Consider the following 17,837-nt stretch of genomic DNA (forward strand, 5'->3'; position numbering starts at 1 on the left):
ATGACTAAAAATAAAAATATTTTATTTCCAATTAAAGATTCATTAAAGGCATGTAAAAGAGCTTTCGTCAGATTGCACACAAATACATAAGATTATACATAAATACGAATATGATTAAAAAGGACATTAGACATGTTAAAAGCACTGGTACGAGACGAGATATTTTTAGTATGTATGTACTCAAACAGTGTGTGTATATTTAAAAACATCTCGTATCGTACCATCAGTTAAACCGTTCTAATTCGTAACCCCGGTTAGTCCAATTCTAGTCATATGCATACAGTTGATGACAAATATTTACACAGGCTACACATGTACTGAACACTGCACAATGCACTGACACAATTATATATAAATAACGGAATATTTGATGAGTTTATTATAAAATTAAACGTATAAATATCTACATACATATTGTGTTTTTGCCGGAACGTGTATTATCGATCTACAGCAAGGAATCCTTCCTGGAGTTAAAAAAATATTATCGAGCTGCGAACCAGAGAAGGTAAATGGAAATTATTTTTTTAATAACTATTATATATATTACCTAGAACAATGATGTCAGGTTAATTTATAAATGGTTGCCTCCAATTAACATGATTAACCCCAGTGGCAAATATTACATGCATATATCTACCTCCTAAAAGATAAAATGGCATAATCACTTTTTTGGACCAGATAAACATATATATGCTAGACAAGTTTCCGACCGTCAACTGATAATGAAAGTTTCAATATCACATGGCAGACAGATTTAACGCATACTTGTCATTCAGGAGTTTTCCCCTATTAGTCTTTGTTAAATTGGCAATTTATTTTAATTTTGCAGAATGCATTTTTGTTTCAAATAAAGAACAGGTTAAATTTGTACCCTGTTCAGAGCTACAATCAAAATTCCCCAAAAAACATGTAATTGCTTATAAGTAAGAATCGTACAATTAACATTAAAGTTTAAACCTTTATACCTTTAATTGTATTTTCATATACCTGTACTGACAGAATGTTGAATTCAGTTATATCAACAGTGAATATCCAGACAGTTCTAGTTGGTGTAGTAGTTGTACTTATTGTATACAAACTCAGACAAAGATGGAAGTATAATCTCCCTCCAGGACCATTTTGCTGGCCTCTGATTGGAAGTTATGAAGGTAATAACATTTTGTATGGCCTCTGATTAGAAGTTTTGAAGGTAATAACGTTTTTATGGCCTCTGATTGGAAGTTATGAAGGTAATACCATTTATTTGGCCTCTGATTGAAACTTATGAAGGTTATAACATTTTGCTGGCCTCTGATTGGAAGTTATGAAGGTAATACCATTTTATTGGCCTTTGATGAGAAGTTATGAATGTAAAATGTATGCTCAATATAACAAACAGCTAGTACTAGTATGCCAATTAAGTGACTTGTTGCTTAAAGGCTTTAAAAAGATATGTTTCCTCTTACCAGACCGATTGAAATAAAACTATTTTCTCATTTGAAAAAAAATATTTCATTATCAGACTTTATTTCCTACTTAACATTTTACCTGCTTGTTAACTGGTTTTCAGTCAGCACGATTCTTAATATGTCCCCTTTCCATAACTATTTTTATTAGATTTAATTTGTTTTCTGTATACGTATTTGTATTTTCTGTATAAGTGTGTGTTTTTTCTGTCCAAGTAATTGTGTTTTCTGTCTAATTTATTGTGGTTTGTGCCGAAGTATTTCTATTTTCTGCCCAAGTAAGACCGTTTTTTTCTAGGTATTAAATATTTTGGTTTACTTGTTTGTATAATTTAGATAAATGCGTAATTTCTTCAATTTTAGTTATCCAAGCCAAATTTCTACATGAAATATTTGTAAAATATGTGAAAAAGTATGGACCAGTGTTTACTGTTAGTGCAGGTAAGTAAACATAGTTGGAGAGATATTACATCAAAATGCATTTAGTGTGTAGATAAAGTAAATATCTTTGATCATTGTTGATTAGCTTGCTGAACCGTGAAGATATAATTAGGCTAGGTAAACTATCCTCCTTTAAGAGTAGACTAGTCCGACAGATAACAAATCCATCTGTCTGTAGGACTAGATTACTCCGAAAAGAGGGTAGTATACCTAACCGTATAATGACTCCACGGTTCAGTAAGCAAGCAAGCTAACCAATGATATTACCTTTTAACAACACACTCAATGCAATTTGCTTTAGGAAAATCAAGAGCTCGAAATAGCTAGGTTAAACTAGTGTCATTTAAGGAGAAATTGGCGACACTCTGTTTATAGATATAATTTGAAAATTTATATGTATACCTGTATATTTTATTTCATTTTTTTCAAGTTTTTAATAACACAAACATGTTAAAAATCGATGTTTCGAATTAATATAGTTTGAAAAAAACTAATGGGATTTAGAACATCAGAACATGGTAGAATAATGACAAATTGTAAAATCATAAAAGGAAATGGAGAATTTGTCAAAGAGAAAACAACCCGATTATAGAGCAGAAAACAACACAAGGCCACCAATGGGTTTTCAATGTCTCTAAATAGGAAAAGAAAAGAATATGCCAATTTAAGATAAAAGGATTCATCAAATTTTGCAAAAAAAATATATTTTCTAATTTCCAAAATGAAAAAAATTATATTGAAAAAGTAGGCGAACATAACACTACAAACACAAAATATTAGATAAACATACAAAAAACTTGAATCAAGTTGGAAATAGATTCCCAAATAAAAAACAAAAGATACAAAGGATACATCGTAGAATTGTGCAGGACGTCTTTGATGATAACTCAAATGTTTATTCCTGTTAAATATTATCACATATAACACCCTTATTTTTCTATTGGGTAAGAAAAAAAATGACAACTATGTACAGAAATCTATTTTTACAGGATCTGATCATATGGTTGTTTTAAACGATATCAAAAGCGTCACAGAAGCATTGGTCAAAAGCAAAGCTGATTTTGCTGACAGACCATTCTATCATTCAGGTATGTGTAGACTAGATATTGTCATACATATATACATAGACCAGATACTGTCATACATAATTTTGCCCCAGAATCGGACCTTATATAAGTTATATATGCAGATTTTGGTATTTTATGACCACCATTTTGGAAAAAGCCGCCATATTGAAAATGCAAGGTGGGTTTATAGCTTATATGTTTTGAAATACCAATAACTACTACCATGCCAAATTTTGTACTCTTATCATCAAACCCACAATTTTTTTCAGCAATCAGCCGGACGATAAGGGCATACTGCGATACAGTTGTGATATCATGATAAATATTTTACGAACATTTGCATTTCACATATGTAGCAATTCAAATCTGTAATAAAAACATACCTTCGTGTGCTGCTTTAAGAGATAATAGAGGTAGAAACATGAGACATTTATTCTATTTATTTTGAAAATTTCATTTTTATAAAATTTGTGCAAATAATTTTCGTACATGATAAAACCTAATGCCAATTAAAAAAAAGTGCAGTTCATGTACTCGTTTTAAATGTATATCAGTTTAAATCATGGTAAAAGTATTATATCTTTTATCCGTGAGAAATTTCGCTTTCAGATCACATGTTAACGGAGGGAAGTAAAGATATAGTTTTTGCTAAATATACACCAACATGGAAACTGCACAGAAAAATTGCTGTAAAGGCATTAAGGTAGGAATTTGATTATTTGAATCTTGTAAATAGTTTTTTTTGTATTAAATGCAATCAAAATCCTATGGTACTGACTTGATAACTATTCTTCCGAGGTTTATCACTACTTTTGAGATACGCTAAATATAGTGCACTAATCATAACATTCTCAACATCCTATCCATGAACATTTCCAGAACATTTAAAATCGGAATATTTGGTCAGATATTCAAGTAACAAAATAATGTTATATTGTCAAGTAAATTACATAACTTGTTCAAGGTGCAGAAAAATCTAATATCCGTTCTAAAATATCAATGTTTCATTGTTAAAGTAATCTTCTTGATTTGAGTTATCTTCATTTGACAATTCACATATTTCTTTACACTGCAATGTTTAATATTACTTTCTTCTGCAAAATTAAAGCAATCCTCAGCCTTCAGTGTTCAGGCACTAAGAATATCATTCCAATCTGGTAGTATTGTTACTGGTAATTCCATTTGATATACATATCTGCATTTAGAAAGTTAAGGTAGGTGGTGAAAGGGGGGGGGGCTTCTTAATTTAAATCCATAGGTTATTTTGAAAATTTGTCAAAATGAAGTTTATGTCATGCTTCTTTTTTTAAACAATTATCAAAAAGTATGGGTCACTGTGCTTTTTTCACATTGCCAGATTTTGTAAAGATTATGTATGGAAACCCCCCAAATTATATCTGAATATCTAAAACATCGGACGCATATTGCTATTGGGTTGCTATATGAATATAACCTTTCTATCAACCAATTAGTGATTATGGCCTTAAAAGTTGTATACTAGTAGTGTCGATTTTTGTCGTTCTCTCTCATTTAGATTGGTTTCCGTTATGCACCTGATCTCTTTGATGGTTATCAAGATAATGGCAGCGTTTAAGACAGACAACACATTACAATCATTGATTCCGGTTATTGCACAAAGTAGACAACAGTTATAATAAGAAAAATAAACACTTATTATTTTGTAGGCAGTATATGGCAGGAAACCGTTTAGAGGAAATTTTACATGCTTCAATGAAATTATGTTTACCTTTAATGGCAAAAGAAAATGGAGCATTTAACCCAGAAAATTACATAGATTTAATGGTGTTCAATATTCTTAATGGTGTGTGTTTCGGCAAAAGGTAACCAGTAAATTTATATACAGTTTATTTTGTCATTTTAGAATGCCAACGTGCGCAGTTCAATAAAAAAAAGCTCCAGACTGTAAAACATTTGAATTCAATAGATTACCTTTTTTGCAGAGGTTTATAGTTTTCATAAAAATTGAGAATTGCAACTCGTGATACTCAGTTTCAATTTAATGATAAACAAGCCTTTGGCAATTTTTTTTTTATAAGTCATCATAGATACCGGGCGTACAATTTTGTACGCAAGACTCATCAGACTCAGTGACGCTCGAATTAGAAAGGTTCAAAATATAAAGTACGAATTTGAAGACCATTAAAAACTCAAAGTTCAATTTGTTAGATTTAGCATTGATTTTGTAAATTAGGAAAGATTGAAAAGCATACGATTCGAGCACATTATATCCCTTGAAATGAAAATGGAGATGCTGCAAGTGGCAAAGAGACAACAACCCGACCAAAGAGCGGAAAACAACCGAAGTCGACAAATGGGTCTTCTATACAGCGAGAAAATCTGAGTCATGCTTCAGATGGCCCATATATAAAAATGTGCACTAGTTCAGTGATAATGAATAGTTACTTTGTTGGTATGCTGGTAGCTAATTAGTGTTACACGTATATAAATGAAGTTTAAAAAGAAATATTTATCCGAATTCATATACTTGTAAACGTTGTTAACCTTATGTTTACCTTATCAACGTTTTTCAGTGTTGAATTAAATGATTCAGAGTTTTTTTGTTGGTATGCAGGAAGCGGATTTTTTTTCTCTAAAATATAAATGAAAGTCTAAAACAACATCTATCCCAATTTCATCTAGCTAAGGCTGTAATTGTTATTTATCTATTGACTTTTTTCAGTGTTGAAGTAGATGATCCAGATTTTATGAAGTTTATGAAACTTAGCAAGAAAATAAATGAAATCTCAGGAAATGGTTTTTTTGAAGATATGTTCCCCATCATGTTTAAAATATGGACAACTTATAAGTACAGAACAACCAACAACATGAATAATGAGCTCATCTCTATCATCAAAAGAAAATTCGAAGAACATGAAGAAACGTTTGATTTAGGTATGTCAACAGGTTTGATGTGTTTATACAACAATTAATACTTGCAACTGTGATTTTGATGATATATAACTTAGCTATAAAGGGAGAAAACAATACCAATTAAGAGGGCAATAAAGAATTACTATATTATATTTTCACAAATTCAGTCTTGACGATGAAATCACTTGAACTCAATTTCACATTATTAAAAAGTAAATTTTAAATCTTTACCTGTGCACTTTATTGTAGAAACTTGTGTCATCACAAAAATATCGAACGAAGAGGAAAATTCAAAATGAACAGTCCTTAATTGAATGGCAAAAATGAAAAGCTTAACTCCACCAAATTAATGGATACCAACTGTCTTATTCCTGACTTAGTACAACCAATTTTGTATGTAGAAAATGGTTGATTAAAACCTGGTTTTATAGCTAGCTTAACCTCTCACTTGTATTATATACATATTAGCATTTGTTTTATTTTTTGATTTACTGATTTTTGTTCAGTGGCAATAATTTCATTTATGTTGAGAGTAATAGCAAATTAAAATAACAATAGATAATTAGTGTTTGTTCCGCGAGATGCGACGACTGGATTAAAGGGCTGGAGATTTGAACTGAGCGACATCTGTTGACAGCTTGTCTTCAAATTTTCTCCACTTGATTCTTCTGTCTCATATCCGGGGTTTTAAAGAACAAACCAGATGATTATTGTTATTGTAAAGTATTGCAACATGCAATCTATGGACCCACCTAAGGAATGAAGGATGAGTTACGATATTTTACTTCAAGAGAGACAGGCACTCAACTAACATGAGACATTACGTTAATTTTCTAATTCTGACTGGACACAGCTGAAAATCTATATGCGTGGTCAGCCAACTAGACTCCCTACTTTTACACTGGTTCCTTTCACATAACCGTATTGATGTGTTTACTGGACACAGCTGCTAATCTTTATGCATGCTCAGCCAACAAGACTCCCTACTTTTACACTGGTTCCTTTCACATAACCGTATTGATGTGTTTATTGGACACAGCTACTAATCTATATGCGTGGTCAGCCAACTAGACTCCCTACTTTTACACTGGTTCCTTTCACATAACCGTATTGATGTGTTTACTGGACACAGCTGCTAATCTTTATGCGCGCTCAGCCAACTAGACTCCCTACTTTTACACTGGTTCCTTTCACATAACCGTATTGGTGTGTTTACTGGACACAGCTGCTAATCTATATGCGTGGTCAGCCAACTAGACTCCCTACTTTTACACTGGTTCCTTTCACATAACCGTATTGATGTGTTTACTGGACACAGCTGCTAATCTATATGCGTGGTGAGCCAACAAGACTCCCTACTTTTACACTGGTTCCTTCACATAACCGTATTGATGTGTTTACTGGACACAGCTGCTAATCTATATGCGTGCTCAGCCAACTAGACTCCCTACTTTTACACTGGTTCCTTTCACATAACCGTATTGATGTGTTTACTGGACACAGCTGCTAATCTATATGCGTGCTCAGCCAACTAGACTCTCTACTTTTACACTGGTTCCTTTCACATCACCGTATTGATGTGTTTACTGGACACAGCTGCTAATCTATATGCGTGATCAGCCAACAAGACTCCCCTCTTTTACACTGGTTCCTTGCACATAACCGTATTGATGTGTTTACTGGACACAGCTGCTAATCTATATGCGTGCTCAGCCAACTAGACTCTCTACTTTTACACTGGTTCCTTTCACATCACCGTATTGATGTGTTTACTGGACACAGCTGCTAATCTATATGCGTGATCAGCCAACTAGACTCCCTACTTTTACACTGGTTCCTTTCACATAACTGTATTGATGTGTTTAATCTACACAGCTGCTAATCTATATGCGTGCTCAGCCAACTAGACCCCCTTACTTTTACACTGGTTCCTTTCACATAACCGTATTGATGTGTTTACTGGACACAGCTGCTAATCTATATGCGTGTTCAGCCAACTAGACTCCCTACTTTTACACTGGTTCCTTGCACATAACCGTATTGATGTGTTTACTGGACACAGCTGCTAATCTATATGCGTGCTCAGCCAACTAGACTCTCTACTTTTACACTGGTTCCTTTCACATCACCGTATTGATGTGTTTACTGGACACAGCTGCTAATCTATATGCGTGATCAGCCAACTAGACTCCCTACTTTTACACTGGTTCCTTTCACATAACTGTATTGATGTGTTTAATCTACACAGCTGCTAATCTATATGCGTGCTCAGCCAACTAGACCCCCTTACTTTTACACTGGTTCCTTTCACATAACCGTATTGATGTGTTTACTGGACACAGCTGCTAATCTATATGCGTGTTCAGCCAACTAGACTCCCTACTTTTACACTGGTTCCTTGCACATAACCGTATTGATGTGTTTACTGGACACAGCTGCTAATCTATATGCGTGCTCAGCCAACTAGACTGCCTATTTTTACACTGGTTCCTTTCACATAACCGTATTGATGTGTTTACTGGACACAGCTGCTAATCTATATGCGTGTTCAGCCAACTAGACTCCCTACTTTTACACTGGTTCCTTGCACATAACCGTATTGATGTGTTTACTGGACACAGCTGCTAATCTATATGCGTGCTCAGCCAACTAGACTGCCTATTTTTACACTGGTTCCTTTCACATAACCGTATTGATGTGTTTACTGGACACAGCTGCTAATCTTTATGCGTGCTCAGCCAACTAGACCCCCCCACTTTTACACTGGTTCCTTTCACATAACTGTATTGATGTGTTTACTGGACACAGCTGCTAATCTATATGCTTGGTCAGCCAACTAGACTCCCCACTTTTACACTGGTTCCTTTCACATAACCGTATTGATGTGTTTATTGGACACAGCTGCTAATCTATATGCGTGGTGAGCCAACAAGACTCCCTGCTTTTACACTGGTTCCTTTCACATAACCGTATTGATGTGTTTACTGGACACAGCTGCTAATCTATATGCGTGCTCAGCCAACTAGACTCCCTACTTTTACACTGGTTCCTTTCACATAACCGTATTGATGTGTTTACTGGACACAGCTGCTAATCTATATGCGTGGTCAGCCAACTAGACTCCCTACTTTTACACTGGTTCCTTGCACATAACCGTATTGATGTGTTTACTGGACACAGCTGCTAATATATATGCGTGGTAAGCCAACTAGACTCCCTTACTTTTACACTGGTTCCTTTCACATAACCGTATTGATGTGTTTACTGGACACAGCTGCTAATCTATATGCGTGCTCAGCCAACTAGACCCCCTACTTTTACACTGGTTCCTTTCACATAACCGTATTGATGTGTTTACTGGACACAGCTGCTAATCTATATGCGTGCTCAGCCAACTAGACTCCCTACTTTTACACTGGTTCCTTTCACATAACCGTATTGATGTGTTTACTGGACACAGCTGCTAATCTATATGCGTGCTCAGCCAACTAGACTCCCCACTTTTACACTGGTTCCTTTCACATTACTGTATTGATGTGTTTACTGGACACAACTGCTAATCTATATGCGTGGTCAGCCAACAAGACTCCCCTCTTTTACACTGGTTCCTTTCACATAACCGTATTGATGTGTTTAATGGACACAGCTGCTAATCTATATGCGTGGTCAGCCAACTAGACTCCCTACTTTTACACTGGTTCCTTGCACATAACCGTATTGATGTGTTTACTGGACACAGCTGCTAATATATATGCGTGGTAAGCCAACTAGACTCCCTTACTTTTACACTGGTTCCTTTCACATAACCGTATTGATGTGTTTACTGGACACAGCTGCTAATCTATATGCGTGCTCAGCCAACTAGACCCCCTACTTTTACACTGGTTCCTTTCACATAACCGTATTGATGTGTTTACTGGACACAGCTGCTAATCTATATGCGTGCTCAGCCAACTAGACTCCCTACTTTTACACTGGTTCCTTTCACATAACCGTATTGATGTGTTTACTGGACACAGCTGCTAATCTATATGCGTGCTCAGCCAACTAGACTCCCCACTTTTACACTGGTTCCTTTCACATTACTGTATTGATGTGTTTACTGGACACAACTGCTAATCTATATGCGTGGTCAGCCAACAAGACTCCCCTCTTTTACACTGGTTCCTTTCACATAACCGTATTGATGTGTTTAATGGACACAGCTGCTAATCTATATGCGTGGTCAGCCAACAAGACTCCCCTCTTTTACACTGGTTCCTTTCACATAACTGTATTGATGTGTTTACTGGACACAGCTGCTAATCTATATGCGCGTTCAGCCAACTAGACTCCCCACTATTACACTGGTTCCTTTCACATAACTGTATTGATGTGTTTACTGGACACAGCTGCTAATCTATATGCGTGGTGAGCCAACAAGACTTCCCTTTGGTATCTTTCGTCCCTCTTTTACACTGGTTCCTTGCACATAACCGTATTGATGTGTTTTACTTTTATAACAGTATACCACCAATGGAATTCACAAAAATCAATACACCTTAAGGAGGTAGACCTAGGTTAAGGGAAATAACTCTTAAAATCATCAGTACGTTTGTGTCAGCCATTTTCATAAATATGTTCTAAGCTTCTTGGATACATAGATTATTTCCAATCTGTTTCAGGTAAATGCTTAAAATTCATTGGCGAAACTTGACTTTTACAAACACATAACTGATTTAAAGAGTTATCTCCCTGAACTCATGTCTTCCTCCTTCAACATGTTAAAAAGTACATAGTAATAAGGTCTAATGAAAAATGAAACACCGAGATCAAAGAAAGAACAAAAAGTAAAATAATAAAAATACAAAACTCCAAAGAAATTAAAAGCAGACATTAAGTCCTCAATCATGTGGCAAAATCCAAAATCAAATCAAAAGTCAAATAACAAACTTATGTACAAAAACACTTCACAGGAAAACACATACACTTAGGGAAAACACAGGTTCTGATGCAGTGTCATCACTTTTATCTACAATTTCTACATGAAAAACTACTTAATCAATTTTATTTTCAAATTTGAATGTGCCTTTTTTATTCTACTTATTAAGATGTTGTAGAGTTTGATTTCTTGTATGGACACTAATGTTGGGTTAAAATCTTTGTTTATCCTTCATATGTTTAACCTGTTTTTGTTTTTATGCCCCACCTACGAGAGTAGAGGGGTATTATGTTTTCTGGTCTGTGTCTCCGTTCGTTCGTTCGTTCGTTTGTTCGTCCGTCCGTCCGTCCGTCCGTCCGTTCGTTCGTTCGTCTGTGCGTCCGTTCGCCCAACTTCAGGTTAAAGTTTTTGGTCAAGGTAGTTTGTGATGAAGCTGAATTCCAATCAACTTGAAACTTAGTACACTTGTTGCTTATGATATGATCTTTCTAATTATAAAGTCAAATTAGAGTTTTGATCCCAATTGCACAGTCCACTGAACATAGAAAATGAATGTGGGAGTTTCAGGTTAAAGTTTTTGGTCAAGGTAGTTTTTGATGAAGTTGAAGACCAAACAACTTGAATTTAGTACAAATGTTCCCTATACGGTATGATCTTTCTAATTTTATTGCCAAATTACACTTTTTTCCCAATTTCACGGGCCACTGAACATAGAAAATGAAAGTGGCAGTTTCAGGTTAAAGTTTTTGGTCAAGGTAGTTTTTGATGAAGCTGAAGTTCAATCAACTTGAAACTTAGTACACTTGTTGCTTATGATATGATCTTTCTAATTTTAAAGCCAAATTAGAGTTTTGACCCCAATTTCACAATCCACTGAACATAGAAAATGAAAGTGGGAGTTTCAGGTTAAAGTTTTTGGTCAAGGTAGTTTTTGATGAAGTTGAAGACCAAACAACTTGAAACTTAGTACACATGTTCCCTATACGGTATGATCTTTCTAATTTTAATGCCAAATTACATTTATTACGCAATTTCACGGTCCATTCAACATGAAAAATGATAGTGCGAGTGGAGCATCCGTGTACTAAGAACACATTCTTGTTGTATTATTTTCTTGTTGATCTTTATTTATAATACTGAGTGTACTTTAAATATAGTTCTAGAAAATAGCTAAAACATATTGAGTTGAGAATGTTGTTAATGGATAAAAACATGTAATTTTCCTTTCAATAGATTGGTAAACACTGGTTGTCACATTTGTTGTTTTGAGTATTTTTTTTTAAAACTTAACATAAAAAGAAATGATCTCATTACTGATTTCAGACAATATCAGAGATTTTACTGATTCCTTGATATTGGCAAGAAAAGAAGCAGAACAAGAAGAGAACGAGGAAATATTATCCAAGCTATCTGACACACATCTTAGACAAACTTTAAAAGATATTTTTACTGGTGAGTTGAAATGAATAAAAGTTTTGTTATAATCTTAGAGAAATAGAAATTTGAATGCGTTTTTTTCTTTTATAAATATGGTGTTACTATTAGAGGTTAAACATGTTATAGGAGGCATATGAATGTTGAAGAAATGCCACACAGTTCTATATTTTGATTTTTAACAAAAAGAAGGGAATGTGAACTTTACATTCCAAGATATATATTTTTAAGAAACTTCAAAGTACAAATCAAATGGCACAGTTTCAGCCATTAAAGGTGATTTAATGTGAAATTGCATTGTCTATTTTAACACAAGTGCAACCTACAATTACTATATGCTCGCAAAATGCTCAATTAATTTACCTTGTTTGTCTACATAATTTTGTTTTAATCATTTGTAAATAATCTATTGTAAATGTACATTTTTATAGCTGGTATCGAAACATCGACAGTAACATTACGCTTTGCGGTACGTTACATGGCTGGGTTACCAGATATCCAGAGTAAAGTTCAGGAAGAAATAGACAGAGTTGTTGGTGAGTACTTTTAAGTTTGCTTGTGTCGTTTTCTTGCCATGTTTTTAAATAAACTGTTATTACCAATGTTATTTCAACTGATCGGGCGGAGCTTACGTTTTAATTTGCATACGGACAATCTGTCTAAAAATATGTGTGATAAGGATAATTACCGTTATAATTATTATTGATTTCTAATCACCTATCAGTGTCATCAAAGGAATTTACAAAAGAATGACCGGACACCTCATTTATGAGTTTATCATAAAGCACCTTTCTATAGATGGACTTGTTTATTATAAAAGAGGAACGAAAGATATTGAAGGGACAGTCAAACTCATCAATCGAAAATAAACTGACAACGCCTGGCTAAAATTGAAAGAAGACACACAGACAAACAATAGAACACATGACACAACATAGAAAACTAAAGTATAAATGAACCGGTTAAACTCCGCCTAGTCCAGTGAAATAAATCGAGTAATAACAAAAATTGACCCTCAACAAGCTTCAACTTCGTACTCTATTTGGACTTTCCTCTTTTTTAATTTGGGCATCGCTTTTGATATTTTTGTAAACCAAAAAATGTGTCTGGCGAACAAAATTATAAACCTAGTAGATTTGATGAGAATTTTGAAAGCTTTAATTTGTTTTTTTGATAATTTGATTTTGCATGTAACACATCATTTGATTGGCGGATTGTTCTTGTCTATCAGCTAATATATACAATTTTGTCATATTACCGTGACTTCATCAACGTTTTTGTACGATTTACTACTTTAAAAGGAATAGAGAATGATATTATAAGTAGTGACAGTAAAATAAAATTCTGGCTTTTTTAAATAACCTTAAAAATGTTGTGCAACGTAGAGTGGTATTTAAAAGTGTGCACCACATTTTTGATTTTATATCTCCATAGACAGAACAAATATTACAGTCATTCTTTGAATGAACAAGATTTGTATTTAAAGTGTTCGATATATCTGAACATTTTTACTTCTGTCACATAATAACATTTTCATTCATACTTTATACGCATGTTTTTGTATAAATAAAACTTATTTTGGTAGTAAAATCATATATCAAATTTTCCAACAGGTTATTTTGAAAGTATGATAAAATATTCTGACATTTTAACATGCCTCATCCCATCATCTTGTTAATGAATGCGTCTATCCAAAAAACCTTACTCCAAGGAAAATTTAAACGGAAAATCCATAATCGAAAAGAAAACAAATGTGACATTCCTAAATTGTACATAAGTTTTGATTTGTAGAAAATGGGGATTAAACCTCTGACTTATATGTCAGTCGCACAAAATGCCATTATATTGACAAAATTTCATATCTTTTACATTGAAACTAAATCATATACCAAACACACAAAAGGCATGAAATTAACCTTTTAAATGACGAATATAGTCCAAGAAATTGTATTTACTGACATAATGAAAAAAGTCAACAGTAGTATACCACTTTTCGTAAGTCATACATCGATCGAGAGAACAAAATCCGGATAACAAACTTAAACCGAGTAAAACACATCAACTAAAAGAGGAAAACAACAGAAACACTAAAGTACAAAAAAAAAAACGACAATGTAACACATATAGAAAAGAACTATAAGATATCAACTTCCAATGATTTCTTTTAATATATTGACTTATGGAAAGACTTTTTTTAAATTCCGTTTCTGATGTAGCTCCCTGAAAAATACAGTTATTGACACCAAATGTTTGTAGTTTGCTTTGTATACCCAAATAAAAAGCTATCAAATATTTAATAGGAAAAGACAGACTACCAACTGTTAAAGACAGAGAAAATCTCAGCTATACAGAAGCTACATTACATGAAGTCATGAGACTTGGTACAGCTGTTCCATTAGGTATTCCCCATAGTACACGTTGTGACACACGAGTTGGTGAGTATTTGAATTAATCAGACTTTTACAATGGTGTAGGCAGTCTTTTACCAATTTCGACATTCCTCTTTTTTTTAAAATTTTGATTGATTCAGACTTTAACAATGGTTGAGGTAGTCTTTTACCAATTTGAGTGGCTTTACTTTTACATTTGCGTTATTTTTAACTATATTTGCCCGTACAAAAAGACTACGTTTACGCGCATTTATTTTACTGGTAAGTTTGGCAGTGATAGCGACAATTGCAGGCAAGACAAAGTGTTCCGCGGAAATTGTATTACGTTGTCTTTTACAGGTAGTTACGATGTTCTGACAACATAAAAGTGAGACGTTTGCATAGAAATGTATTCAAAGTAAAATTTCACCTCTTTGAACTGCTCCGCATATTACTATTATTCAATGTTTTTTTCCAGGCGGGTATGATGTTCCAAAGGATACAACGGTTGTGATTAATCACTGGGCACTTCACAATGATCCTAACCAATGGAAAGACGTGAATAAATTTGATCCGACACGCTTCCTGGACGAAAATGGAAAACTTGGTAAGAAACAAGACAGCTGGTTACCATTTTCAGCAGGCAGACGTGGATGTTTAGGGGAATCTGTTGCTAAACCAGAACTTCATCTGATTTTTGCAACAATTATGCAGAAGTTCAAGATAACCTTACCTGAAGGAACCAATCCTGAAATAGAACTAGCTGGATCTGGTTTCGTTGCAATTCCTGCTCCGTATACAGTCATTCTTAAAGAAAGAAATGTTTTATAAACTCTCTTGACATTGAATGTTTTTTTTCTGAACAATTTCTATACTTTTAGAAAAAAATATAGACAACGCTTTCATGTCGATCCGGCCCCACGTCGATCCGCCCCATATTTAAAGTCGATCCGGCCCCAATAAAAAATATATTTATAAGGAATAAAAATAAAGATATATATTAATTGTAATTCATTTATGTTTATGAATTTTATTATAATGTAAAAGGTGAACGGTAAAAAAACGACCGGATACCTCCCAGTTTAAAATAATTTAATTGAACTATTTAGATTTGTTTTATTTCATACTTTAAATATGTTTTTGTTTAAGTGTTGCTAAGATAGTTACAAAGTACTAGGCTTTTGATTTGATACGCCATACGCGCGTTTCGTCTACATAAAGACACATCAGTGACGCTCAGATTAAAATATTTAAATCTATGCCCTGGATAAGAATATCCTTAGTATTTTGGATAATTCGTATATACAAAATTAAGTCCTGATATATATGATGAGTTTATTTACAACCACTGGGTCGATGCCACTGCTGTTGAGATTCATTTCCCCGAGGGTATCACCAGTCCAGTAGTCAGCACTTTTTGTGCTGACATGAATTATCATTGATATGGTTATATAGATACATAAACTGTTTACGGAATTTAGAATTTTTGAAATACTAAGGCTTTTTTTACCTCGGGGTTAGATTACCTTAGCTGGATTTGGCAACCCGTTTAGGAATTTTGGTCCTCAATGCTCTTCAACTTCGTACTTCATTTGGCCTTTTTAACTTTTTTGGATTAGAGCGTCACTGATAAGTCTTTTGTAGACGAAACGCGCGTCGGGCGTATATAAAAAATTTAGTCCTGATAACTATGATGAGTATTTGCAAACATAATTTTTTTAAATGACCATATAGTTGAAATTCGTGTCAACATCGAAGTGCTGACTATTTGGTTGGTTATACCCTCATAACGAACGAACACCAGCAGTGGTATCGACCCAGTGGTGTTATCACAGGTACTAGACTCATAATTTGATACACCAGACACGCGTTTCGTCTGCATAAGACTCATCAGTGACGCTCATATCAAAAATATTTTAAAGGCCAAACAAGTATAAAGTTGGAAAGCAATTACCTCATCTACTGATCAATACCATGGTATCTGTACCTGATCAAATATTTGCATCATTGATTTTATATTATAATTATTAAGATACTTTCATCTTTATTTTATCATTTAATATCAAACACAACTGATATACTGAAACTACATTTTATGTAATAAAAAGAATTAAGCGTCAGATATAATGAGAATTAAATGATTTTGAAATGTATTTATTATATTTTTCGTACATAAATGACAGTGCATCATATAAGCATCTACAGGCTGGTTGGTATACATGTATCTATACATATATATTGACTGCATATTTTTTTAAATTGTAATATATTGTACATTTATTTCATGTACATGTAGCAAGTTGCACTTTAAAATATTATTTTTTTATCTATCAATACTTTATTAAAAGAAATTATCGCCTATAGAAATAACTTTTTAGGCAACAGTAGTAAACTCCTGTTAAAAGTCATAAATCAGGGTGTTATTGATTTATTTTTTAAACTAAAATCGAGGGAAATGCATCAACTATGAGAGGACAATATTGGAACAACAGGAACCCTGAACTGCACAAAACAAAACCCAACAACACCTAAACACCTGAATACATAGAAACGAACTACTTGAATTAGATAACAACTATCATATCCTGACTTGGTACAGGACACATTAAGAATAATTGATGGGTTAAACCTGGTTCTAAGGCTTACCGATCAAATGAAATATTTACATGTATTTTTCATGTGTTTTTTTATCAAAAACAAAACAAATTACGAGATATTTTTCAGAGCTGTCGTAAGTCTCCAATCGATGTAAGATGTTTTTTACCAGAAAATGTTTTACTATATGCAAAATGTTTTACTATACGCACTACACATAGCATTGTCGTGGCCTTTTTTTATTGTTATTTTAAAATAAGTTTATGAGTATGATTTCGTGCATTTTTTTCTTTTCTATTTCTGACGGAACTTCATGTATTTAAAGTCCCATCTGTGACTTTAAATGACTAATTATAATACGAGCACAGTTCCTATTCCTTATGCTTTAGTCTCCTTTCTCACTTGACATTAGATTATACATTTTATACACTATGTTCTTTTTAATTTTTCTTTATCCATGCCGTATTTATACACGTATGCATATATACGATGTCATTTAATATGTTTTGAACTCTGAAGTTAGAAGATGTATCGAAATTTGACAACCGTTCCGTGAAAAGGCATTGTCTTTTTTTGAAAAAATACCAGCATATAAGAACACACGATACTTTCTAGAGCATAATTATACAGTTTTCAGTAATAAAGATCTCAAAAGAGGGTGACTGGGCAATGA

At 33.7% G+C, this 17,837-nt stretch overlaps 1 protein-coding gene across 2 annotated transcripts; it reads left to right on the forward strand.

Annotated features, from left to right (window-relative positions):
- The first annotated feature begins 221 nt into the window (after positions 1-221).
- Positions 222-17,594, forward strand: LOC134686754 (steroid 17-alpha-hydroxylase/17,20 lyase-like). 2 transcript variants are annotated; one of them, XM_063546486.1, is made up of 11 exons: positions 222-505; positions 1,000-1,148; positions 1,809-1,886; positions 2,876-2,974; positions 3,563-3,656; positions 4,639-4,794; positions 5,655-5,866; positions 12,090-12,218; positions 12,632-12,736; positions 14,501-14,635; positions 15,048-17,594. In XM_063546486.1, the coding sequence occupies exons 2-11, from the start codon at positions 1,001-1,003 to the stop codon at positions 15,398-15,400; spliced, it is 1,509 nt and encodes a 502-aa protein (XP_063402556.1). In that variant the 5' UTR covers positions 222-505; position 1,000; the 3' UTR covers positions 15,401-17,594. The 2 variants fall into 2 exon arrangements, with proteins under 2 accessions (XP_063402556.1, XP_063402557.1); XM_063546487.1 differs by lacking the exons at positions 222-505; positions 1,000-1,148 and adding an exon at positions 1,280-1,309.
- The last annotated feature ends 243 nt before the right edge of the window (positions 17,595-17,837 follow it).

Source organism: Mytilus trossulus, chromosome 10 (assembly GCF_036588685.1).
Source record: "Mytilus trossulus isolate FHL-02 chromosome 10, PNRI_Mtr1.1.1.hap1, whole genome shotgun sequence".
NCBI lineage: Eukaryota > Metazoa > Mollusca > Bivalvia > Mytilida > Mytilidae > Mytilus > Mytilus trossulus.

Excerpts from the sequence above, each read along its gene's own strand:
- LOC134686754 (XM_063546486.1), top strand. The coding sequence starts at position 1,001 with ATGTTGAATTCAGTTATATCAACAGTGAATATCCAGACAGTTCTAGTT. Across the intron at positions 1,887-2,875 it reads AGTGTTTACTGTTAGTGCAG|GATCTGATCATATGGTTGTT; the intron begins GTAAGTAAACAT and ends CTATTTTTACAG. Across the intron at positions 14,636-15,047 it reads ACGTTGTGACACACGAGTTG|GCGGGTATGATGTTCCAAAG; the intron begins GTGAGTATTTGA and ends GTTTTTTTCCAG.